Source organism: Crocuta crocuta, unplaced genomic scaffold (assembly GCF_008692635.1).
Source record: "Crocuta crocuta isolate KB4526 unplaced genomic scaffold, BGI_CrCroc_1.0 scaffold92, whole genome shotgun sequence".
Taxonomy (NCBI): Eukaryota; Metazoa; Chordata; class Mammalia; order Carnivora; family Hyaenidae; genus Crocuta; species Crocuta crocuta.
In genome coordinates, this window is record NW_027528804.1 from 5108377 (window position 1) to 5135433 (window position 27057).

General features: G+C 35.9%; 1 protein-coding gene across 2 annotated transcripts in view; it reads right to left on the minus strand.

The window, feature by feature from the left end:
- Positions 1-1370: 1370 nt before the first annotated feature.
- The window catches only part of INTS12 (integrator complex subunit 12), a 25956-nt gene continuing 269 nt past the window's right edge, over positions 1371-27057 (minus strand). Inside the window, exons 1-7 of one of the 2 annotated variants that reach the window (XM_077755774.1) lie at positions 27002-27051; positions 18206-18370; positions 14430-14582; positions 12452-12639; positions 10330-10489; positions 6167-6313; positions 1371-3492 (exon numbers count right to left, since the gene is read on the minus strand). In XM_077755774.1, the coding sequence (XP_077611900.1) occupies positions 2908-3492; positions 6167-6313; positions 10330-10489; positions 12452-12639; positions 14430-14582; positions 18206-18361 (1389 nt within the window). In that variant the 5' untranslated portion in view covers positions 18362-18370; positions 27002-27051 and the 3' untranslated portion in view covers positions 1371-2907. Of the gene's footprint in view, positions 3493-6166; positions 6314-10329; positions 10490-12451; positions 12640-14429; positions 14583-18205; positions 18371-27001; positions 27052-27057 lie in introns of those variants that run through there. The other variant, XM_077755773.1, reaches the window with a different exon arrangement.

The window sequence follows — 27057 nt, forward strand, 5'->3', positions numbered from 1 at the left end:
ATAATTTTCATGATTACTGTATTAATATAAATTTATTTTTTACAAAATGATGTATTTCCTACATAACCTATAATCATCACAATATAATTTATAATCTCAGCTACTAATAAATAGTACAATGATATCCTTGTTAAGCATCAGAATCAGAGGCCTAAGCTGTATTATGTATTAGATGCCTTCCATTTTATCTCATTAATTATCATCTATATTTTATAAAGAAGGAAACCAAAGATATACAGAGGGACTGGGATTCAAAACCAGGTCTTCTGACTTTAAACCACTGTTGGTTTAGTGTTTTGTTTTTTTGGTAAGTCATTAAAATCTAACAAAGCACAATGCACAAAAAGTGATATTGACCAAATTTCTACTAAAATAGGATTTGAGCTTACAATCCTAAAAGCTTACCTTGGCTCACCTACTTATCTATTCATTCCTTGGCATAGTATTTATTGAGAGCTGCAGTAGGATGCTGTGCAATGGTGTGCCAATGGTGTGCAAATCAGACAAGACCCCTGCCCTCATACAACTGAAATTCTAGTGGGGGAAGAAAACTGTAACAAAATTAATCAAATGATAAATACCATTAACATAAAGCTGGCTACTTTCATCACACGTTCAGTTAAAAAGTTTTGTAGCTCACTTAATGGTATGGAAAAAATCAAGGTCTAAGATCTACTTGAAGACAAACTCTAATATAAAAATACCTCCATAAAATATCAAAGTGAATTATATACAGTGCTAGATGTATGCAGACTTACATATATGTACAGATTCCAAACATATATTTATGCACACACATAATCTATACAAAGAGCCATGCTCAATGAAAGATAAATAATTTCCTAAAAAGGGTTCTAACAGCCTCTCTGAAATACTACAGAAATTAAAAGTTTCTCTCTTCTCAACTCTGTCCAGTACATATGCTTTGGCTGTGATGGGATAAAATTTTCCACTTCAAGCGCCAGTGCAAGCTGTACATTACTGCTTTAATTTTTCACAGGTACTGAAGTCACATGAACTGTTAATTCTTGAGCTTAACTTGTATCAGATCATTCTGTCCAGTTTACTTCAAACTGGCCCTGACCTATAAACAAATATGATGATTTTATGTGTTTTTTTGTTTTTGTTTTTTTTTTAGTCTTTTGACCCTAACAGGGATTTGGGACAAATGATGTTTAATCAACAGAAATCTGTTTCTCAAAACAGAAACATCTGTAGGCAGATTTTCAACATGTAAATAGATGTAAGTAATGGGATTATCTTGATCTTGAATTCGATTCCACTATGAATAATTTAGTGCCATTATTTAAAGGTATTTAAAATAATAGCTTTCCCTAGAAAAAGACTAGGTCTATTTAAAAAGCTTTATTTTCCCAGAAATCTTTTATCAATGTATTTTAGAAGATGTTAGAAAAAGTGAGGGATTAGGGACAGGGTTTGAGACTAGAGGTTTATAAAGACTTAGTAGCACACATCAAGTTGAAGGAATAAGGCTGCTTCATAGTTTAATAAATGAAGGAATTTTTTGGACTTCCAGTTTCTGGATGAAATGAGGTATTCGTGAAGTAGAAAATGGCTGTTGCATTTTGCTGTAATAAACTGTTTCTTTGGGCCAGAAAGCCTCCCTCCTATCTTCTGTCAAAAGCTATATGTAAAACAAGAGTAGGCTAATTTGTAAATTGACAAATAAGGCTACAGCTCAGACCCCTCACATTTTGTGATTTAACAATGTACACATCAAAATAATTTCAAGATTTAATAATGATACAGGAACCTCTTTTATACAAAGTTAACTAAAATTGAAATGCTACAATACTTTTGGGCAATGAAAATAAAGTAGCCCTTTCTCTTTTTATGGTATACGAAGAAGCTACCAGCTTGTAAACAGTCGGAAATTATTTCGGAGTGGGTACTTTGTTCAAGAATTCTCAGGAGTATATAGAACTAGGATAAACTTTTGGAGTGGGTATTTACTCAAGAATTCTCAGGAGTGTGCGTAACCAGGATAAATCAAAAGTCAACATTTATTAGGTACCAACTACATGCAGATGTTAGACTGGCAATATGAGGAAAAGTGGGTTATGGGAGAAAAACATTGCATTAAAAGGGCATGGGAATTCACAATCTATGGAAGAGATACATCCCTAAATAATTGATGCAGTGATAAAAAAGATATAATACAGAAACATGAGGAATCAGTTATAAAAAATTAATTTTGAAAATGGGGAGATGAGATATTTGGGGCAAGAGGGAGAATCATGAAATGAGGCCGGGGACTAACACCGAGTATCTGAAATACTAGGAGAAAGCAGAAAACTTTCTAAAGTACCTTTCCTGCCATCTTGTAAGGCACCTTATTCAGCAGGATTAATTCTTGGGGCTTTGCTAGAAGATAAAACTATTCCTTTTTTTTTAAATTCACATATACTACCAGTCTCTTGGGATTCTAAAAGTTCTCATCAAGAATTACTTTATTTTTTTTAAGTTTGCTTATTTATTTATTTACTTATTGAGAGCAAGTGAGCGAGCCAGGGAGGGGCAGAAAGAAGGAGAGACAGAATCTCAAGCATGCTCCATGCTGTCATGGGGCTTCAACTCATGAACCATGAGATCATGACCTGAGTTGAGATCAAGAGTGATGTTCTATCGACTGAGCCACCTGGAAACCCCAAGAATTAATCATTCTAGTCAATGTTTTCATATACTATGGAAACTGTTAAAATAAAAATATTAAACAGATTTAAAATAAAAAGATTTGCAAATTTTACTAAATAACATTTTACATTTTAAGGTAAGAAATAATGGAAATTTCATTGTGAAGATTTTTATTAAATTATAGTATATTACAGTTTATCTCCTAATGATAAGATTTTAGGGTAATGTCAAATAAAAACCTACTTGGCCACATTATTTCTTGAGTTTCTTCTGGGCAGCTTTCTTCTTGACCATCTGTAATCGCTTCATGGCATTGAGCTGTGACTCTTGTGAAGTTGGACCTTTAAGGGATGCTGAGGGAGAGCTGCTCGATTCTGAAGTGGTTTTGCTAGTGGTATTTCCACTGGACCCTGATGTCCCACTATTTCCATTCCCACTGAGTTGGCTGGTGTTTCCTGGAACTAAACTACTTGGACTAGGAAGACCCACTTTGCTAACATTGTCACAACTAACAGAGCGACTAAGGCCAGTTTTGCCCAAAGTCAGAGGTGGAGGTGGTTTCAATGGTACAGTGGGTGAAGTGCTGTTATTGGAACCTATTTTGGAACCTATTCCACTTTTAGATGATGTTGCCAGACCAGTCAAACCCACAGGCTTCTGGTTAGTCGATGAGGTAGCAGGTTTCCCACTATTATTTTGGGTTGTTGAACTCAACTTTGCTGTTGATGGACCAGCAGAAGAAGTTTTAGCTGCAAAAGCTGCCCATCCAGTTAGGCCACTAGTTACTGAAGACGAAACACTGGTACTAGAAGAATTTCCTGAAATAGCCGTGGATGTCTAAAAAACAAGATAAATATTGCTTTAGAGCCAAGTATAATTAACACATAATGTAATATTCTTAAATATATAACAAATTTAATTGTTAGACTTTTTATACAGGAAGTAATAGTTTGGGAAATTTAAATCACACCACCACATTAAGTTCTTATGAAACTAATCTGAAAAAAAAAACCCCACAAGCATTAAACTTATCTATAGCTAATGGATGCTACCACTTCCAAAGCAGAAATTCTGGGATGCCAAATTCTTGTTTAACGATTCCAAAAAAGAAATGTATGAAATTCCTTTTTGAGAACTGCTTTTAGATTCAGTTACAAGCTCTATCAGAAAATCAGATTTAAAGCTTTAACTTGTTTTTCACCCAAATAAAGTAATATCTAGATCAGTAAAGCATCTAATTCTTTAGACTTCGCTCCAAATGGCTTCTGGATCATTTCAAAAACAGAATCCAGTTTTTTCTTTAAATTTCTGAAAAAGTGAGAGAGAGAGACAGCATGTGCAGGGGAGGGTCAGAGAGAGAGGAAGACACAAAATCTGAAGGAAGCTCCAGGCTCTGAGCTAGCTGTCAGCACAGAGCCTGACGTGGGGCTCGAACCCACGAACCGTGAGCTCGTGACTTGAGCCGAAGTCAGATGCTTAACCGACTGAGCCACCCAGGCACCTCTAGAATCCACTCTTAATGAACACAAATGCTCATACCTAGGACATTTAGAAGATGTCTGAGATAAACAGATTCATTTGATAATTACTTATTGAGTTAATGTGTCAGATTCTGAATCCATTTTTTAAATAATTTTTTAAAGTTTATTTTATTTATTTTGAGAGAGAGCAAGCAAGTGGGGGAGGGTCAGAGAGAGAGGAAAATAGAATCCTAAGCAGGTCCTCTCTATCCACACAGGAGCCCGATGTGGGGCTCGAACTCACTAACTGTGAGATCACGACCTGAGCCGAACTCAAGAGTCAGACACTTAACCAACTGAGCCACCCAAGTGGCCCCTGAATCCATTAAAAAAAAATGTTCCAACACCAATTTTGAGCAAATAGCCCCTGCATTGCAAAATACGTACAGATTTGCAATGTTAATTATTTATAATTATACAGCTCTGGTGATATATTAAAAAGGTTTCATAACTTTATTTTCACAATTTGTTGAGGTTTCCACTGAAACTATCACACAAGAAGAGATCCTTGCTCTGTATAAAGCATTTTATTACCTGCCACATGAGCTGCACAGTGACATTTCAGGCAGGTCTGACTCACTCCCAGGTGAATTTTTTAAAGATATAACACCTTAGTTTCTCTAATTAACTTCCTTGGCCAGTCAAAAGCTAACAGTGATACCAGCATCATTATATAAACACTGCTCTTATTCACATGAGGACAGATTTTTTTTCACCTTGATATTGGGCAAAAATGTACTTTGCTCAAATTAATTACAAATTGAACTTCTCACCAGCACTCTCTCTACCTTTATATTTTTAAGAAGAGTCCCAAAACTGTTAGATTTATTATAGGTAAAAGATTAAGTCTTATAAACAGTATTTTATTTATCAATATGGTAATGACCATGCCTAAAATATATGCAGTTATACATGAAATCTGAAATCTGGGAGAGTTGATAAAAAGCATTTTTAACCCATGTGAAAAGTGATCAGAATAGAGTGTTGAGAAGAAAAGTCCAAAGTTCTGTTCACGTTCTCTGAAAAATAGGGTATTTTTTCACATTATACATCACACAGTAACTTTCTCAAAAGGTTATCCAGGAAGATAAACCGCACATAAATTACAAGTTCCTGGAGGAATGCACAATGGTAATGAAAAAGAGATAGTAAAGAAAGTAAAAGGACACGAGTGTAGTAAACTTTTAATTTTCAGTTATGAAAAATCTAATTTTTTCCTTTTCTATTAACACAAAACTATCTGCCATATGGCTAAATGATCTTTCAACAAACGTCACAAAAGAAAACCCATCTGAAGTAATTAAAAAGACCAACACTTATGAAACACAAATAGAAAGCAAGTTCTGTGTTCATAGCATTTTAGTTTAATGGCTTGCTGTTACTGGTATTGCTTTTCAACAGAATGACAGATGGCTTATAATACTATCAGGACACGTAAAAGTAAAAAGAACACAAACAATCCAAAACAAGTAATTTCTTAGTATTTTAGTAAAGAAAATAAATTTCTCAATTTTTACTGTAAGTAAAAATTATCCATTATCCTAGTTAGAAAGCTATTTACTTTTTAATGTGAATGGAAAACTATTTTTTTCTTAGTAAAAAATGTATTCGTTTTTATCATAAAAATACCAAACCTTTTAAATCAGAATAAACATGATAACCAAGTTAACTTATTTGCCATAAAATGATTTCATGTTCAATTTTTTTTAATGTCTATTTATTTCTGAGAGAGAGAGAGAGAGACAGAGAGAGGCAGAGAGAGACAGAGAATGAGTGGGGGAAGGGCAGAGAGAGAGGGAGACAAAGAATCCAAAGTAGGCTTCTGAGCTGTCTGCACAGAGCCTGACACAGGGCTCGAACCTACAAACCCTGAGATTGTGATCTGAGCCAAAGTTGGATACTCAACCAACTGAGCCATCCAGGTATCTCTCAAGTATTTTTTAGTCAATTAAATTAAAATTGAATCTTAGATAAAATGGAATGTACTATACCTTGACCTCTGTCCTCTTAAATGCTAGAAAAGTTGTCTCTTGCTTGAGTTTAGTTTCTGGTTTCTTAACCAATGGATCTTTGACAGCTGGAGCTACAGATACAACTGTGGGGGCTGGTTTCTGTGGTGGTTTCTGAGTTTTTTGAGCCTGTAAAAAAATCAGTGGATCAAATTAGATACAAAATATTAACTGAATGTGCACACACACACGCACACACACACACGTGCGCACATGCACGCCTAAAAATCTGTCACGGACTCCTCACTGAATTGAAATACAGCTGAACATTTACAAAATATTGTGGTGACACTGAAAATACAGATTCTTGGGCAAATTATTTTTTATCATCATCCTATGAATGGTTTTACTTCTAAACAGTAAAGATAATATTAAGCTTTAGAAATCATGTAGATTAGGGTTGATTAAATACCATTTAAACAAGGCAAACCAAATTGTTTCTTTAAAAAAGAAAATCACAAACTGTCATCAGTGAGCTTCACTTGTGATGAAGTGCATTTATCTATTATAGTTGATCAATAAGACTTAGGAGAGCTTTTTTCTTAATATTCAGACATACGTCTCTAAATAACTGAAGGGGAGTTAAAGGGTACTCTGGATCAATTATGCAATTTTAAGTACAGAATGTGGATAAAAGAACTATTGGTGATAAACGATGGATCTTTCTGAAGTTTTGATCCTTATGTAATTTTGATCCTTAGGTTTCAATTCATCCAATTTTTTATATTACATGCTTTCCATATAAAAGTATACCTACTTTCAAACATCACTTACTAAGAAATATTCAGATGAAGAATATTATTAAGGATGCTATAAGACTACCTGTGGTAAAATATCTCAACTAGCAGTAAAGGAGGGCCAAGTTACCCTCTACAACAAAACCATGCTACGAGAACACAGCCCTCAGAGTAAATAAAAAAACACATGGTTCCATAACCATGGCTCTCAAGCTTACATTTCCTTCAATCCACATCTCTCAGAGGTTAGACTCTGAAGACTGACCTAAGTTGTATGCATTAGCAGATGAAGATTCATTACAATGAGGCCAAGAAAGGCCCTCTGTCTAGAAGATCATGTTTGGATGTTCTGCTTCCTCTACATCACCTGGCCATCTTGCAAGTTGAGTAAGAAACACCCAAAGAAAGCCCTTGGTCCTTTGATGGCAATACTAGTTTTGGGAACTAGGATATTATCACTGACTTGGTATTGCTCAACAAGGTACTATAATTTTTCACTGGGTGATTGCTTCACATATTGCAGAAAGTATGAAATTCCCCACTCAGGGCAATAATCGCCAGTATAGCAGCAATCAAAAATATCATGTATTGCTAAATGCCGCTGAGTAGGTGCGTTACTTCCCTAGACTGAAAAACCAATGCAATAAGTCATATGAATCTCCAACATTGCACTGAGGCAAAAAAACCATTCGTGGTAAAGAGAACATTATAGAACTGAAGAATGATTATGGAGCCTACCACACACTATCACAACATCGGAACTAGGTGTTCCTATAATAATGTGTACTGTAGAACTTGCCCTATTTGGGAGAAATTAGTGTGAAGAGTATGGGGATATAAGGTGCTATTTATAGTAACTCTAAGATATCTTGGAGTAATAACCAATGCACGTATCAGAACCTCACTGAAAGCAATTATAGTTAGAATGACTAGGTTTAGCACCCACACTTTTCCAAATTCCTTTCTCTCATTATTTTGTGTTTACTGGATCCTGATCTTTAGGCTCACTTCAGATCATGGCTTTTGGTATTTCTCCAAGTGTATTCTTAGCGAATTCTAATCATGTTTTAACATGAGTCACGGCTCTCCATTCAGCACTTTGACTCCAGGATATATGGACTAGACTTATCGACTATTTCTGGTACTAATCCACATTTCCTCCATTTTACATACCTGAAACTGAGAACAACAGAATGTAGAATGTGTCTAGTCCTGAGCTCTGCTCTGGTGCTATGCTAATGAATGAGACATGGTCTTACTGATCTAATGAATTACATATTTAATTAGTAAAGCAGATAAAGAATAAAAGATAGCTGAGATGAAGAAAAGCTGAGAAGCAGGACGTATGGGAACAGGAAAGTTCACCACATATTCAGGGAATGATACACTTAGTCTGGCATGGCCAGAGTATATGTGTGTATATCGTGAAGCAGTGGGAGAAAGGAATACAAAGATAGACTTGGGTCAGAGAGAGAAAGTCTCTATATTCACTCTAATGTGTATAATTATGTAAGTAATTGAGAGTCACTGAGCATATTTAAGTAGATAAAGTTAGATAAGTACTTTAGAAGAATAATTCTAATTGTTTTAACTGAAGTGAATAAAGTGGATTGAAAGGAAGCAAGGAGCCTCCTTAAGAGGCTAAAGCAATAGACAAGAAGTGGGGGATTTGTAGAGCAAGGTAATAAGGGCAAAATGAACAGAGTCAAGAAATGTATAAGAGGTAGAGCCAGCAAATTTGGTAAACGAAGGAATATGGAATTAAGAGAGGCATCAAGGATAATGGTTTCTAGTTCAAGCAACTGGGGGAAAACTGAATGGAGAAGAAAACAATTTCAATTTTAAACATGTTAAAGTTACTCTAGGATATGGGGTCAGCTGTCAAAGTCCATTCCAGAAAGAGGGTTAGAACCATAAGTACAGATTTGGTGTAAACTAAGCCATATAAAACGGAGGAGAAAATACTTTGAGAATAGTGCTTACTTAGTTGTGACTTTACAATAAAATAAAAGTAAAAAAAACAAACAAACCTTTGAAGGTATACTAAAGAAAGATGTTGTGGTCACAAACTATTTTTACCATTATCAATTCTTAGTGACTACTTCTTTCAGTGCTCTGGAATACACTATATTGTTCACCCATAATCATTTGGTTGAGGTCCTAGATGACTAGTTTAAACAATAAACTAAATAAAAATCAGACTAAGCTGAAAAATTTTGCCTTGTCACAGAAAATCCCTGTTACAAACTGAAAGTATACATACTATTAATAGGAAATAAAAACATTTCATATAATATATATATTATATTTAATGTTTGTTTGGTTGTTTCTTTTTCTTTTTTTTTTTTTGAGAGAGAGAAAAAGACAGAGAGAGGGAGATACAGAATCTGAAGCAGGCTCCAGGCCCCAAAGTGTCAGCACAGTGCCTGATGCAGGGTTCGAACCCACAAACTGTGAGATCATGACCTGAGCCGAAGTCAGATGCTCAACCGACTGAGCCACACAGGCACCCCAAACACTTCCTATTTCTGATTTAACTGAATGAAAAGTAAAATAGGTATCCTGAATTTTTACTTTTAACTAAGTACTCCTAACTTTAAAGAAGATATATTTGACCAGAAAAGTCTATGTAGAAATTTATTTGGTTAACAAACATGAACTCTTCGATCAAGAGTTCCTATCTAAGGGGAAGAAGAAGACAAGAAGCAAATAAGCCACTGATGTAAATAACAACTTCTTGATTTCTTTAAGGGAAAATGAATAAAAGTTACAGAATCATTCAATATAACAAATGGAAACACATTTCAGTATGGTGTTAAAGGCAGTTATGTTAGTGAGCAGTGGAAAGAGAAAGTACAGTGGGAAAATGAGATAAATGGTCAGACAATGAGAAGGAAAGAATGAAGAACAGGGAAACACAGATGGAAAGACACAGGTGTATATACAAATAATGCCTCTGTAAACAGCTTGTGAGTTTGATGGTTTAAGCCACTCAGGAATAGACACTTTCAATATGTTCTTTCCAGACTCACCAGAGACCAGTGCTTTGTATCTCACCATTTCCCACAGTGCTTTATAGCATTTCTAAATGTTTGTAAATGCAGTGACATACTAGTAACAAATATTAATATTTTGTGAGTCTCTAATCAATCTTGTTTATCAGCCTCTAATCAGTCTTGTTTATCTATAATAGAATAAGCTAAAAGCTGAACAGAGAAAAATGGGTATAACATGGTCTAAGAGTTTAGGCATAATACATAAATCATACATATACACTATACATAAAACACTTAATCAGTGCCTGTAATTTATTTTTTTTCAACTATCTAAAGGTTCAAATTTTTATTTTGAAAAGCAAGTATCAACGACAGAGACCATTTAAAATGGAAGACAAAAAAAGATTCTTACCATTCTTTTCATTTGTCTGGTACATCGGGCACAGTACCACACAAGGCGAGGGTCATTTACTTCCTTGTCTGTCACCTGGGGCTTATGGCAGTCTTGGTGGTAGAGATTATGGCACTCCTGACATTCTACTAATTGATTACCAGATGCCACCGTCATTTGCCTAAGAAAATAACCATTAAACACTGCACTTACTTGAATGCAACAATTAAAAAAACGATTTTAACGTTTATTTATTTTTGAGAGACAGAGTGCGAGTTGGGGAGGGGCAGACAGAGAGGGAGACACAGAATCTGAAGCAGCCTCCAGGCTCTGAGCTGTCAGCACAGAGCCTGACGCGGGGCTCAAACCCATGAACCGTGAGATTACTACCTGAGCTGAAGTCAGACGCTTAACCGACTGAGCCACCTAGGCGCCCCTGAATGCAACAATTTAAAGCCATTTAGGGTTATATTGCTAAATGTGATATCTATTAAAGAAGGTAAAAACCCCAGAAAATCAAACAGCAAGATAACAAGCTCTAACATGTAGCCTGTACAAGTATTCTATCTCTTTAAAGCTTGTGCTCAACCATGAATATAAGGTGCCTTAGTAACTAAATTTGACTATCTTCCCTTCGTCATTTCTCATTGTAAGTTTTTTCTTTCTCCGAGAAGGGAGGAGACTTTGGCTAGTCATCTGACAGTCTCATAATATTTTCTCTATGCTTCTATTAAATTTCTTTATATTTGTTACCTACATGTTGTTCTGTATTCTTTATTAAGGTACAGTTCATTAAAAATAAGCTGCCTATATATTTAAATTGACTTACATATAAAGGTAGAAAGAGGACCTAATTATCTATAGTGTTTAGCATATTACTATGCAGATATGAGTGTTCAGTAAATACATGTGTTGGGGCGCCTGGGTGGCTCAGTCGGTTGAGCGTCTGACTTCGGCTCAGGTCGTGATCTCTCAGTTCGTGGGTTTGAGCCCTTCATCGGGCTCTGTGCTGACAGCTAGCTCAGAGCCTGGAGTCTGTCTTCAGATTCTATGTCTCCCTCTCTCTCTGACCCTCCCCTGCTCACGCTGTCTTTCTCTCTCAAAAATAAATAAAACATTTTAAACAAACAAACAAACAAATAAATGAATGTGTTATCAGCTGAATAGGATGTGTCTCAGAAAAATATAAATTCTGGGGCATCTGGGTGGTTCAGTTGGTTCAGTGTCCGACTCTTGATTTTGGTATAGGTCATGATTTTGAGGTTTGTCAGATTGAGCCCCATGTCAGGGTCTGTGCTGACAGTGCAAACCCTGCGTGGAATTCTCTCTTACCTTCTCCCTCTGTCCCTTCCCTACTCTTTCTCTCAAAATAAATAAAATTTTAAATATATAAATTCCAACAGCTCAAAAAGCAATCACCACAGCCTTAGACTATCATAGTAACTCTCTAGATGGAAGGTTACAGTTACTAGTTCTCTTTCCATTATTACTTTACCATTCATTTCTTATTTAAAAGTGATAAACTTTATGGTAGATAAAGGCTGAAATAAATATACGTGAAAACAATGAAGCTGTAACAAATGTTCCTATTCAGAAGTATATTAACTCATTCTCTACAAGGGTCACAAAAACTTATTTACTCAGTTCTAATGCACCAGAAGCTAACATTTTCATGAAGAAAACAGCAACAAAGATGTTAATCGTTTCTGTTGTGCTAGGCAGTAAAAGCCATGAACAATTAAAAATATAGCCTTTGCATCAAGGAGTTTCAAATTCAGTTATTCAGATCTTTACAATGTATCTTCTCATAAGCAAAATTATCCATGTTTTTATAATTATGTATCCATGTTTTAAAACAACACTCAGAATAACCTACATGATTCATTCATGAATCAGCAGCAGAAAATGCTGCTATGACATAATAGATTAAAGATGCCACAGTTAGGAAGAACAGATATTTAACAATTTTCAAGATGTTAAATTGTTATATGGGTAGTTCACAGAGAATAATCTACTTATCTACCTCCTATCCACCTCCAAGTAATAAGAACACAAGAAAAATACCCAACAATTGATCTGAATTTTTTTTCTTTTTGTTTGTTCTTCACAAAAACAAAAGACTCTGTGGAAAGATAGAACTTACCTACAAACAACACAGGCCAATCCCATTTCCATGGCAAAATCATCAGCACTGGTCTCCTCAAAACTGGAAAGGTCAGCCATAGCTAAATCCTTGCTAGTTTGGACAGTAATAGGAGAGGACCGTGTCTCTGGTTTCTCCAATCTAGGTTTCTTTGGAATGTCAACTCCTTCAGTGATGTCTGATTTCATCTATAACGAGCACCCAATCAGTAAATACCATGTTAGAATAAACTTTAAATGACTGAGAGCTGGATAAGATAGACACTATACAAAGACCAAGTTCACTTGATAGATATTTTGACATAGTTAGGGGCAGTTATAAACACTAAAGATCTGTAGAAGACGTCTAATAAATTCATAATTAATACATTAAAAGGAACCAGCAAGGTAGAAATAAAAAAATTCAGAGCATTTTAGCATATAACTATATTTGTCTTTGTATTCTTTTATCCATTAAAGAATTTTGGAAGCTCAATGGATTTACTTACATACCCTGAGAAGCCACAGCACTAACAAGCCTATTTTTAAGGCTACTTTTTATTTTAAATTATAAACTACCAATATTTAAAATATATTGAAAAGAAGTAAATAACAAACCATCTACCAGTTATCCAGACACTGCCATATTTCCTTCAAAGCAAATTCTGGTTCCTTTCTTTAAAATATAAATGTTATAGATCTATCTGTCAGATTGGCAACAATGAAAAAGTCTGGTAAGATATGGATAATTTGCAATTCTTATACTTTCTTTGTGAGAATATAAATTTAGTACATGTACTTTAGATAGTAATTGGCAATGTCTAGTAATGCTGAAGAGGTACCTATCCTATTATATCCATTTACAGATATGCATCCTATAGAAACTATCATCATGTGCACAAAGATTTATCTTTAAAGCAGCACACTGAAGCTCCATTGTAATGGAAAAAAAGGAGAAATAAGCTAATTGCTCATCAGTAGGGAAACGGATAAACTGATTTATTTACTGAATAAATATTACATGGTAGCTGAAATAAATATTCAGATCTTCATGTATCACAGAGATGAATTTGAAAAGTACATTTTGAGTGATGAAAAAGTAAGCTGCCAAAAGGTATATGTGTATAGTATGATACTATTTATATAAATTTAAAAGCACAGAAAATATAGTTTATGAACAGCCAATATTTAGCTAAAGCATGAAAACATTTGGGACTAAAATACTCTACCTTAAGGGCAGGGATTACTAAAGATTTTTCTTAATGTATTTTTTATGCAGTGCTAAGATCTTTTTTTTTTTATTTAATCTATTTTTTTTTTTTTAATTTACATCCAAGTTAGTTAGCATACAGTGCAACAATGATTTCAGGAGTAGATTCCTTAAGCCCCTCAACCCATTTAGCCCATGCCCCCTCCCACAACCCCTCGAGTAACCCTCTGTTTGTTCTCCATATTTAAGAGACTCATATTTTTGTCTCCCTTCCTGTTTTTATATTATTTTTGCTTCCCTTCCCTTATGTTCATCTGTTTTCGGTCTTAAAGCCCTCAGGTAATTTTAATAATTGACTATGTGCAAAAGGCATTCAAAATAGGCAATCTGAGATTTATGTATAGCTCTGTTAAGGTACACATCATCCTGTAACAAATTTCACATTTAGCCACTTACATCTTTATTCTTTCCTATCTTTTCTTCTCAGCAACTGTTCCATTTAGAATACTTATATTTAAGTTATGGATTAAAGCTTATATTTGAGATTAGTACATCACCTAGGGCTCAAATGAGTGTTGCCAATGGCTCCAGTATATGGTTAAAAAAAAGTTTCTAAATTTTACTCATTTTTCAAAAAATCAACATCTATAATTATCCAAATACGTTTACTGAGTAATTATTGTGTACTTTTACCTATTATTATATAAAAGGAGAGAAAACCAAAGCATTATTCCCGCCTATAAGCACAAATAATTTCCTTTTTTAAAAACTAAAAAATTAATATTCTTACTTTATCAGCTGGTCTCTTTTCAGCTTCCTTCTTTACTTTTTCAGTTGTGAGGGTCTTGCCATTATTATTGCCAGAAGGAAGACTGGAGGATATTTTGGGCTCTTGCTTAACAGAAATAGCTTTTGTGCTTGAAATTTTGGGTGGCTCCACATCCTAAGAGATGAAATAAAAAAAAATACCTATAATCAAATGTTCTAACCAATTGTAAAAAGTAGATCATAAATGTAAATGATTTTCAGTTAAAAATTATCATGTTTAGGCCAATGTAACATCTATTTCTTTAAACAGATTTATTGATAAATAATTGGTATACAAACTGCACCTATTGAAGTGTAAAACTTGGTAAGTTTCATGTGAAACCATCTCTACAATCAATATAATAAACATATCTGTCATCCCCCAAAATTTCCTTGTGGCCCACTATAATTACTGTTAACCGTATACATCCTAGAGAAACTATGTCCCCCCACCCTCAGGCAACCACTGCTTTCTGGAACTACGAATTAATTTACATTTCCTAGAAATTTATATGAACAGAATCATACAGTATTACTCTTTTTTCTGGCTTCTTTCACTCAGCCTACTTATTTTGATATTGATTCATATTGTTATCAATAGTTCATTCCTTATGTATTGCTGAATAATATTCTACCAAATGGCTATACCATTTGTTTATCCATTTATCCACTGGTGGATATTGGTTTATAGTTTGGGGCTATTACAAATAATGTTATTATGACCACTGATGTACAAACTTTTGTATGGACATTTACTCCCATTTCTCTGGAATTAATGTCTAGGAGTGAAATGGCTGGATTATGATAGGTATATGTTTAATATTTTAAAAAACTGCCAAACCAGTTTCCAAAGTAGTATACCACTTTACATTTCTACCAGTTGTATATAAGAGTCCTAGTTCCTTCATATCTTCATCAAGTCTCGGTTCAGTTAATCTTTCTAATTTTAGACATTCTAATAGGTATACAGTAATTATCACTGTGGATACAATTTCCATTTTCTTAATGTCTAATGATGTTAAACAGTTTTTCAAATGCTTGTCTGCACTATATGTTATCTTGTTTGGTAGGGTTTATTAAAATTTGTTACCTTCTTTTAAAAAATGGAGATGTTTATTTTATTAATGAGTCTAGAAAGTTCTTCATAGGTTCTGGATACAAGTCCTTCATCAGACACATGATATACAAATATTTCACCCAGTTTCTGGCTTGGGTTTTTATTGTTTTATGCTTCTAATCTGTGTTCTTATATTGCCACTTTGCTGATATTTATACTTGCTATCTATTACTAAAGTATAAAAAGTTTATGTATATAATAGCTCCTTGGAATCACCCTCCAAAATAGGAGGGCATTTACTACCATTCTAAATAAAACTAGCACATCTGAGTGCAGTCTGCTTTTTTGTGAGAGCAGATAAATGTAGAAAAATACAAAAAGGAATGATATACATTAGCTTCAGAACAGCAGTAACCTCCAAGGAGGAAGAAATGAGGAAGGGATAAAGATTGGGGCTTTAGACTCCCTGGTAGCTACACTTGATTTACTGTGCTGACTGTGTATATGAGGTGTTGGCAAACAGGCCTGGAGGCCAAATCTGGCCTACTGCCTGTTTTTTTTTTTTTTTTACAAATAACGTTACATTAGAACACAGCAATACTCATTCATTTTATGTATTATCTGTGGCACTTTCATGCCACCGTGGCAGAATTAGATCATTGTACTAGAGACCACATGGCCCACAAAGCCTAAAATATTTACTATTTGATACTTTACAGGAAGTTCAGTGACCATTCATGTAGACTTCGTAAAGTGATGGAAAAAATGTTAGTAATGCAGGTAAGTTAAAAGTGTGTCTTTAATATAAAAAACTAAAAACATAATCTTGTAGCATTTGAAAACTATTATCTAATTCAGCAAAAAAGTTACAAGTCATTCACTGATGAGTTCAGTTCTAAGTTACTATTTTTTTTTAAAGTTTATTTTATTTTGAGAGAGAGAGCAAGGGGGAAGGGGTAGAGAGAGGGAGAGAGAAAACCCTATCATGGGGCTCAAACTCACAAACAAGGAGATATGATCTGAGCCAAAATCAAGAGTCAGACACCTAACTGACTGTGCCCCATCTAAGTTCATTATTTCACATATGACTTACTCAATGATATAAATGAAGACAGCAACTGATTTTTATGTTGAAATTACATTTGGAGAGCCAGTTGTCAATGTTTATAAGCCCACCATGCCTCCAGGTGATTCTCTCTCTAGAGCTAGAAATGGACAGCTGAAGACTACAATTAAGTGAATCCATGCTCTTTAAATATCGACAAAATATTTTCTCTAAATTGACCAATAGAAGTAACTCCAGTTAGAAATGTAAGGGCAGGAGGCCTTTAATCAAAACAAATTTTTCATGTACTTTAATAGATGAACTTTCTTCTGTTTTAGACTCTCAAAATATAGTACTGCTTCTTTAGTAATAACAGGTTTTATCTATTGGGATATTATCAATATTCAGAGAAGGATGAATTTACTGGTGTGTTTTGCAGAGTTGTATAATTTGGTCAGTTTGAACTCACTGAATTTACCAGAATGAGAATGGTAGAAGAAATAAGGACACAATGATGCTATTATTCAAAGGACAATAAAAAGGCTTGAGAATACTAGAGCTAGTGTTGAAAAAAGACCGGGGACCAAATACCACTGTGTACTTGGGCACTGAGTCTGGAACTTGGGCCCATCTTTAGTTTGAGACAGAGGATTAAACTGACCTAGTGATGTAATCCTGTCTTCTCTTTCTCAGTTTGTTATCTGGGTCTAAAGACCTGGATGACTTTGGAGTTTCAGGGCTCTAGAGCTTTTGAAAGGTTTGAAAGAATGTCTCAGGTATTATGAATATAATAAATGCTGCCATTCACTAAGAGCCTATTATGTACCAGGTAGATACTGCAGTAGGTGGCTTGCATACTTTATCTCATTTAATTTTCACTATTTTGCAAGTTAAACCTAATTACCCTCATTTTACTAATGAAGAAAGAGAGGCTAGGTGAAATGAAGTTACTGTGCACCTCAGTTTCCTTATTTTTAAATGAAAATAAATAACACCTATTTCAAAGGTAATCATTATCACAATTAAAATTAATTATACACATACACCAAGCAGAAAAATATCTGAAACACAATAAATGTTCAAGATATATTGTCTATTACTACACAACTAGTAAGAGGTAAGCTGGGATTCAAAACAGGTTTGTCTAGTTCCAAAATGTATATTCTTTTCACATAAAGTTGTTGGGCTGCTTTGTTATTATCAAAGTTGGAGCCACACAGTTGTCACAGTTTATCCATAAACCTCCTTTTCCCCTTAAAGTATCCTATCCATATTCAATCTACTTCATGGCAAAATCCCTATCCTTTTACTTCACAATTTTTTTTGCCTGTAAAACATTAGAGAATAATTACAAGTTATGGTTAAAGCTTAAAAATTTTTTGGATGAGAAATAATTAGAAATTAAATCATAAGTAAGTGTGTTTCCCTACACATAAAGTAGAACAGAATGTCCCTCACACCCAGCTAACTTTTCTACATAGAGTAAAAGTTCTCTGAAAGCGTGAAGGAAGAAAAGAACACTAAAGAATATAATTTCTTCATGCCACAATGAAAGATTATTTTGGCAGGGAGATTGTTTTGTGATGGTCTAAATATTAACACTGTTCTACGGCAGCCCTTACAAAACTGCCCCCAAGCGTTTTATTCACATAGGTACCTTTTGAGAAGGACGGTAACTTGAATCAATGCCTCGAGCCAAAGATTCATCAAGCAGTGCCTTTAGCTTTTCCGCAGAATCCTTACTTTTTGAATGTAGGAAGCCAAGTGCTTTCAAAAAAATGGGATCAAGTTCCAAGTTTACAGCAGCAGCCATTGCAAACACCTGAAGAAAATAAGAAAGAGGGGGGATTAATTTAGAGACAATAAGCAATTATCTATGCTAAAGTTTATCTATTTGGTCCTTTTGCTTGTAATAGGTAATACTGTGCCCATGATACAAAATCTGAAATGTCCAAAAGGTTATTACAGAAAAGTAAATTTCCTTGTCATCCCTACCAAATTCTTTTCCTCTGAAGCAAGGACCTTATCAGTTTTGTATGTATCCAGACCCATGGCTGAATTTTAAATCCAGATAAGCTTCTCCCTTCCACAGAGCCCCTTCTGCACTGTTTTAAACTATACACATACAGTTCAGTGTATAGGATCTTGGTGTGTTTAGGTCAGGTTTACCCTATGTCAAAATTTCTTCTCTCAAACCTTATTTCCATTACTGAAAAAAAAAAAAAGATTTGGGGGACTGAGGTGTTGCAGGAGAGCAATGGTTAAAGGAAACATCAGGTGGTGAGCTATAAAAGTGACTGCTGCATGTTTTATCTCAACTATCTTTTTAAAAATCTCCTTAGTACTAAGCTCCATTCTTGAATGTCTCAGAAAACAGACTAAGATAATCTTTTGGATTACATTTAGATTGTGGTATCTCATGCATTACCCTATTTTTAAAAAGCAAGGTATCTGAGGAATGGTGCCATAGTTACTACCAAATATATATGTACATAATATAAAATCTCTCCCATAGGGCCTATGATAATGCTCTGTGTCATTAGGGAGCTTAAAATATAGTGAAGATGTACATCAAAGACTTATGAAATTCCAAAACATTAAAAAGTTTTGTTTTCAACTAATACCGATGCTATCATGTGGTTCTAATTCTTGTGTCACTTTTTCAAATACTACTCCAGGAAAGGAATTATTAAAATAAAAATGTATACTTTGTGTTCAATCCTTTGATCAATATTCTAGGGCTTGAAATTGTCTTCTATCCTTGAGGTTAATACTGTAATAATGCAACACATATGTGCTGTTAGAGTTAAAGATCTATCAGCAATTCCACAGTAATCTCTCATTTTCAGGGGTTTATAAAGCCATTAAAGCTTGCTGTAGGTTGAATGTTGGCATACGAAAGTTCAGACTAAAGATGAAATTTGTTTGTTTTTTCCCCATCTACTTCTCCCCAATCCCTTTCCAACTTTTGACAGGAAACACACCCCCACACCCACACTCACAGGCTTTTCTTTTCTTTTCTTTTCTTTTAAGTTTTCAAGAAGGTATTAGATACCTTTCTGATAGCCTCAAAAGTATTGCCAAATTCTGTGCTCTACTAAAATACCTGAATCATCCATGAATCCAAAAGCCAATACTTTAAATTAGTAATTTAATGAAAATTGAGAAGCAATCTGTCACTTAAGACTGTATTATTACATACATCATATATATAGACGATAGATACAGAAAGGTTTTAAATTACTCATGGTATAGACTGGTCACTATACATATCTCAGGAGAAAACAGCTCCTCATTAACGTGTCCAGGATGAAAACAGTAAACCTGCCATTCCTCCTGAGTGCTCCAGGGGAGTATGGCTTAATCTTTTTATCGAGCTAACTTTTTATAATTAAAGAGCACACTGTTTACTTAGCCAGAACAATCTGTTTTATGAAGTACTGACCAAAGGGTTAATACTGAGAAGAATCCTTCCTATATACTAGAAAAACCTTTACTTGAAATTTCTATGCTGGAAACCAGAAGCAAAGTATTTACTGTTATGTATTTCCATAATAACAGATAAAAGGTTTGCAATATGGATTAGGTGACAAGAGTCAGTGCCTAGCTTTTAACACTACAGAAGTCATGTCATCAACACCAACATTCCAAATGGAACCCTGGAGTCAGTTCTTTTTATATGATCCTGCAGTTATAAAACTGAACAGGCTTTGTGCCCATGCCCTAAATTACTAACATGTCCCAAAGGTCTTCACAGTGGAATACAAGGGAAAAAAATAAGAATTTTTTTTAATGTATTAAAGATAAGCTATTAATACACAGAATGATAGCAGTGTATACATATAATTGATAACTCACACATACATGGAAGTTTGCTCAATATACTCACGGAGTGATGAGACAAGTTTGGAGTTCACTGCTTTAGTTTATCTAGCAACTTCTAGTTTTCCTTTCCCTATTATATATACATCAAGGCTGCTTAAGGTACAAACTACCTTTCCCTAAAAAGGCCCTCCGGCACTTTCATTCAGCTCAGGCCTTCCCTCTTTCCACAAGAACTTCACTGTTAGCTGCCCATAATCTTCTAGCCCCTACTCATTATGTATATATTCCCCTATATTTTCTACTTTTTTTTTTCAAGCACTGCTTGCATCTCCTTACCTTTACTATTTCCCCCATGACATATCCTTTTTACCACTGTCTCCCAAGTGGTGCTCCTTTGACTTTCTACTCAAAGAGCAAAGAGGTCTACAAGACCTTATTCCATATGCTGCTTTTGGAAAAACATTCCATGAGCACCATTTATCAGCATCTTTCTTTGAAATCTACACCTATACCTTCATGGTTGCTAAAGTATGGAACATCTGCACTAGGCTCATCTTCTTCCTTCTCCCCACCATCTTCTTTGGCAATTTCAGCATCTATATTGATGATATTCTCCAGCTTCCTGCTCTTTGTTTACTTAGTACTTCAATCCCAAGGAGCTTCATCTTCAGCCACCAAAACCTTAATGCAGACACAACTATTCTCCTTTTTGACCATAATCTCTATTATTTTATCTCTTCCACCGTTTTCACTAAGGAACCTCTTCAGGGTACCAGGTCAACCTTCTTCACCTCCCTCCCCCATTTCTTGCTTTCCATTCCACCTTCATTTTGAATTTATAGAGGCCTCCAGTTCCTTGGTTCCCTCTGCTTTCTCCTTATTGGCATCTCCTTGCCTCAACTTCTTTCCCACATCAAACAGAAAACAGTATTTGGGCCTAAAGTAAAACACTCACAGTTAAATGTTCTATCATTTATATTTTAGTTTTCCACCTTACTTTTCCTCACCCTTTTATTTTTTTTAAATTTATTTATTTGAGAGAAACAGAGACAGTGCAAGTGGGGTAGGGGCAGAGAGAGAGAGAGAGAGAGAGAGAGAGAGAGAAAGGAATCCCAAGCAGGCTTTGCATGCTCAGGGCAGGACACAAGGCTCAAACCCACAAAACCATGAGATCGTGACCTGAGCCGAAACCAAGAGTTGGACACTCAACTGACTGAGCCACCCAGGTGCCCTTCCTCACCCTTTTATATTGCTTTTTCTGGTTTCTATTACTTCTCCTTTCTTACTGGCAAATGCACACGGAGTAAAATTTATTTTTCATCTACTGAAGTTCTTAAAGAGGTCAGCAACTAATTTCTCAATTTATCTCTTTTATTATTATATCCAAAAATATTTTCCTGGAGTTGTACCAAATTATGTTAACTTTTATATAGTTCCTTCCCTGTATATTCCAAAATCCATCACCAAAACAAACTGGAAAAGAGCCGTATCATTCTTACTGAGGATTAGAGCTAAGAATTCACACCCACAATACCACTACTATCACATTTCTAGGTTACTGACATTTTTTAAAGTAGTAATTATAAATTTCTGACATTCTTTTTTATTTTTGTTTTATATATATATTTTAATTTTTAATGTTTGTTTATTTTTGAGGGAGAGAAAGGCAGAGAGTGAGTGGGATAGGAGCAGAGACAGAGAGGGGAAGACATAGAATCTGAAGCAGGCTCCAGGCTCTTAGCTGTCAGCAGAGAGTCTGACATGGAGCTAGAACCCATAAACCGTGAGATCATGACCTGAGCCAAAGCCGGATGCTTAATTGACTGAGCCACCCAGGCAACCCCATTCTTTTTTTAAAGCAATACCTAGATTTTAAATTAATTCTACCATTAAAGCATTAAGTTTCTTTCAGGTATCTCTATCTGTATATATCTATATCTATATCTACATAGAAACACACCTAGGACTTTGTTTTTTAGAATTCTAATCCTCAATAAGAATTCTTAGCTCACAATAGGAATCATCTATGGCAAATGCATATAGCACAGAAAATCTAACTAAACAATGATCTCTTTTTTCCATCTCTTTCTATCCTTCTAGATTAATTTGCAGTATGTCATTAAAAAATTTTTTAAATGCTTATTTATTTTTGAGAGACAGAGCACGAGCACCAGAGAGGGGGAGAGAGAGGGAAACACAGAACTCATAGCAGGCTACAGGCTCTGTGCTGATAGCACAGAGCCCAACATGGGGCTCAAACCCATGGACTGTGAGATCATGACCTGAGCCAAATTTGGACACTTAACTGACTGAGCCACCCAGGTGACCCTGCAGTATGTTATTTTACTTCCCATCCTGTATTCCATGGTCCAGCTTTTTCAAAGACTCTCTTCTCTAAACACCGTTGTTCTACAGTCCTATAGTTTCATCTACTTTATAGTCATCCGTCCTGTTACTTACCTTCTCCCTGCCTGCACCCAAACTCATAAGTGAAGCTGGGATGAATATATACTCTGTATCTTCAGAGTTACCAATCTCATCTAGGCACTCAACACAATACAGCAATCCTATCATGCCTCTCTTGTCAACTCACTTCCCCACTTTCTTCCAAGCTCATTTACACTTTCTCCATTTTCCTTGAAACTGCTACTCTACCTCAGTAGATGTCTTCGCTGACTTCACAGAGAAGACAAAAGCTGTCAGAGAGAAAATAAATTAACATCCTGCCACTACATCTACAAACTTACCTGTGCCCATCATTTCCTTTTTCCCACCTGATAAATGAAGAGGTGGCTCTCCATGCAATGCTACCTGTACCTGGATCCTACTTTTTCCTTCCCCATCTGGACCCCGAGCTATGGATTATTTACTATGTCCTTTCCATCACCCTTTCTCTCAACCTCCTCCTTTCTACTGGCATCTTTTCCTTTACATTTAAATATATTCAAGCCTCTTCTATCCAGTCTTCTTCATTTTATAGCAAAACCTCCTCCAGAAAGTCATCCTCATTCTATACTCCCTTTCCTCATTCTTCTACTTATGGTGCATTTAATCCTGCAATTTGGCCTATGTCCCACCATTCCATGAAAATGTTCTCACCAATATATTCACAGCTTTAGGTAAACAGATACTGTTTTTTCCTACTTGTTTCTTAACCTTTTTGTAGGTTTCTATTCCACTTCAACATAAATGAGTTCTGGGTCTCTTCTCACCTTGCTCTACACCTTCCTTTCAAAATGTGACATCTGGGTCAGCAGCACAGGCATTATCTGGGAACCTGTTAGAAATACAGACTCTTGGTCTCTACCACGAGGCCAAGTGAAGAAAAAACTCTGGGAGCGGGTGCAGAAATCTGCATTAAACCTTCAAGGTAATTCTAATCCACTTCAAAAGTTTGAGAATTACTGTGCTAGACAATTTGATCTATACACTTTTGCCATGGATTATAAATTTATCTCTCCAGCTCATCTATCTCTTCCAAGATCCAAATGCCAGCTTTAAATGGGAATCTCACTGGTGCCTCCTATTCAACATGTCCCTAACTGAACCACTCATAACCTCTTCTTTTGTCTCCCAACCAGATCTTCTAGCATTCCCTTTCTCAAATGATAGTTAATCTGACTGCTCCAGCCAGAACCCAGGTATCAGCCACTCCTTCTACCTCCTCAACCCTTATCCCCTTGCATTCAATCACCAAACCTCCTAAACATACTTCAAATTCATCTACTTTTTTCAATCCTTACTACCACCACCCTAGACCAAGATACCATCATCTATTACCTGGCCTACCATATTAGCTTGATCAGTCTCCCCACAACCACTTGTTTCCCTCCACATCTTTATTATCCACTGGGTTAAAATGCCCTTTTCACTTCTTGCTGTCCAAAGGTTAAAGAACAAGATCCTTAATGAGGTCTCTAATGCCCTACATGATCTGGTAGTACATGTAAAATATACACCTGGCACAGAGTACACATTCATTAAATATTACCTAGTATCTCAGACTATTCCTACTCCTCACTCCTTGTTGTAGCCATACAACTTAGTTTAAGTCTCTCAACAGATCATACTCTCTCACCTCAGCACAGCAGTAGAAAGTGTCCCATCCCCATCTTATTCATCCTTCATATCTCAGTATTTTTTTTCCCCACATTCTCCCAACAAATTAAGAAGTCTTACTGTTATATGGTTCCCAAACATCCTGGAATAGTTTGGAAGAGTTACTATACTGTTAATTATGTACACAGTCTTTCTCACTAGAATGTAAATTCCATGAGGACAATCACAGGACTGAGCTTACCTACTGCTGTTAACTGTGTGCCTAGCAGAGTGCCTGGCAGGTAGCAGGTACTCCTTAAATGCTGGCCAAGTGAATACATATTATTCATTTCCTTTCAAAAACTTTCTCCTCCTTGATTTTGATTACACTTAGCTTTTTTGATTTTTCTTCTCTATTTCTGACTACTCTTCCTCTGGTTCATCCTTTTTAGCCCTGTCACTCTTGGTATTGCCCAAGTATCTGTTCTCGTCTATCTTTTTTAGTTCTGCTTCCACTGTCTTCCTTGGTTATCTTCTATTTATCATGTTTTAAATATTATCTCTAGGCAGATGGTTTCACATTTATCACCACTCCAATCTCACTTAAACTCAAATCCCACGTTTCCAGTTGCTTAGTAGATAGGTCTACCTGATTGCCCTAATGACATCTCAAATTGAGTTATGACTAAAACAGCTATTATGAATACTTTCCTCCAAAAGTTCCTTGTCCTGCACTTTTTTCAAGGAACGATTCAACTTTCTGTTAATCTGGTCTGAGGCCTAAATCCTTTCCTCACTAAGTCTTCTCCTATTCGTTACAACAAAACAATCAGCAGGCCTTTCCTGTGGATTCTAACTCCGCAATATTTCTCACATTTTGTTCCTGTTTTTCACTTCCATTGCTAGAACTCACATTCAGGTCTTTATAACAGCCTTTTTTTTTCCTTTCTTTCTTTTTGGTATTATAGCAATTATCTAGTTATTCTCCTTTACTTCAACACTGTTGCCATTTAATGTTCCTAAAACATATTTTTCTTTCTTCCTTATTTTTCTTCTTCAAAAATTAAAACTCTCTACTGTCTTCAAAATAAAGCCTAATCTCTTGACCTACCATTTAAAAAGACAATTCATGAACTGGCACAAAAACTTTAAATCTTCATATACAGATTCTCTTTACAGCAGAGCCATTAGCTGGCCTTGACACCTCTACCCGCTTTTTCTGTCTGGGAATCTTTGTACCTATTTTTAGATGTCCAAATTCTACTTTCAAATATTACTTCCCATGAGGACTCTTCACCTCTGTTGTGTCCTTCTCCACCCCAAATACTACTAATAATCTCTCCCTCCTAGAATATCTGGTAGTGCTTTCTCATGGTACTAGGACTTTTTACCTTGAACCATACTCTTTTTTTCTCCCACAAGTATTATATTCTCTGTAAAACTCTGAGTACTTTATGAGGGAGAGTCTATATCTTTTTGCCTACCATTCTGTTATTTTGCAAAGTACCATAAAATTATGGCTATAGAATTATTAGGGATCAAAGTATAATGGTCTTTTTTCTCCTTCTACACAATTCTAACCATTTACAAAGTTCCCAAACCCATCCTTCTTACACCTAATCCCCCCCCCAAACCTCACTAACATCAAAAAAGCAAAAGCAAAATAAACAAAACCACCTCTTTCATAACTAGAGGCTGTACAAGTTCCTACCTGCAAAACTCTCTTCCCAATCCTTTACCTGGCTTAAATTCGTTAATACCACTAGACAATAAGTCCATGAGGCCCAGGACTTAACTTCATTCAGTTATATAGTGTTTGAAATTTAGGCTCTCAAAAATATTTATTGAATGAATGAACTAGGTTTTGTTTAAATGTCATTTTCTAGGGCTTCTGTTATCTCTCTAACCCAAATTGGATATTCATGTCTCACCCTACATGCCAATCTTAAAAAAAAAAAAATTCCAAAGTTGACCACCTGCACATGCACAAAATAAAGGAAACTGAATCTATTCGCACCGAGTGCAATGTTAGGGTTGCCATCTCATAACGGCTTTGCCCTTTATGTCTTCGGAGGCTCTTGCAACCTTCTAATAAAAATATTTTTTAAAGACGCTGCCCGTTTCATTCTTCTACTGAATTCTTGGCCTTGAGTTATGCTGATATCCTAGGGACACGTCTGGAAATGCACAGAAAGAGGAAAGACCACGATTCCAAACTAAGTGACAGAGCAGCTGAAAAGTGACATCAGACGCTCAGAAAAAGAATCTCAATCCTTTGATCAAAGCATGACACACCGAAGGCCTAGCACGGGGGGAGGTCTTTCTAGGAGCCGGAGGAACAGGAGAGGCGGAAAGAGGGAGCTGCACAGAGAAGTCGCCAAAACCTTCCGAGGAAGGTCCAAGACAGGGTTCTAGGGACCTGGTCCCTGGGGCCGTGCCCTAGATGGGAGAGCCCGCAACAGACTCGGAGGAAGCACAACCCTCACCGAAGGGAGAGAGCGGTCAGCCTGCGGCACGCGAGCGCCCGCAGATTACGAGGTTTCCTCCTAAGGAGCGAGGAAACCAAGACCCCACGGAACTACTCTCCCACCTCGGCCCTCGCGGAGGTCTCGAGCCTCCCAGAGGCGGCTGGGAGCCGGGGAGCTC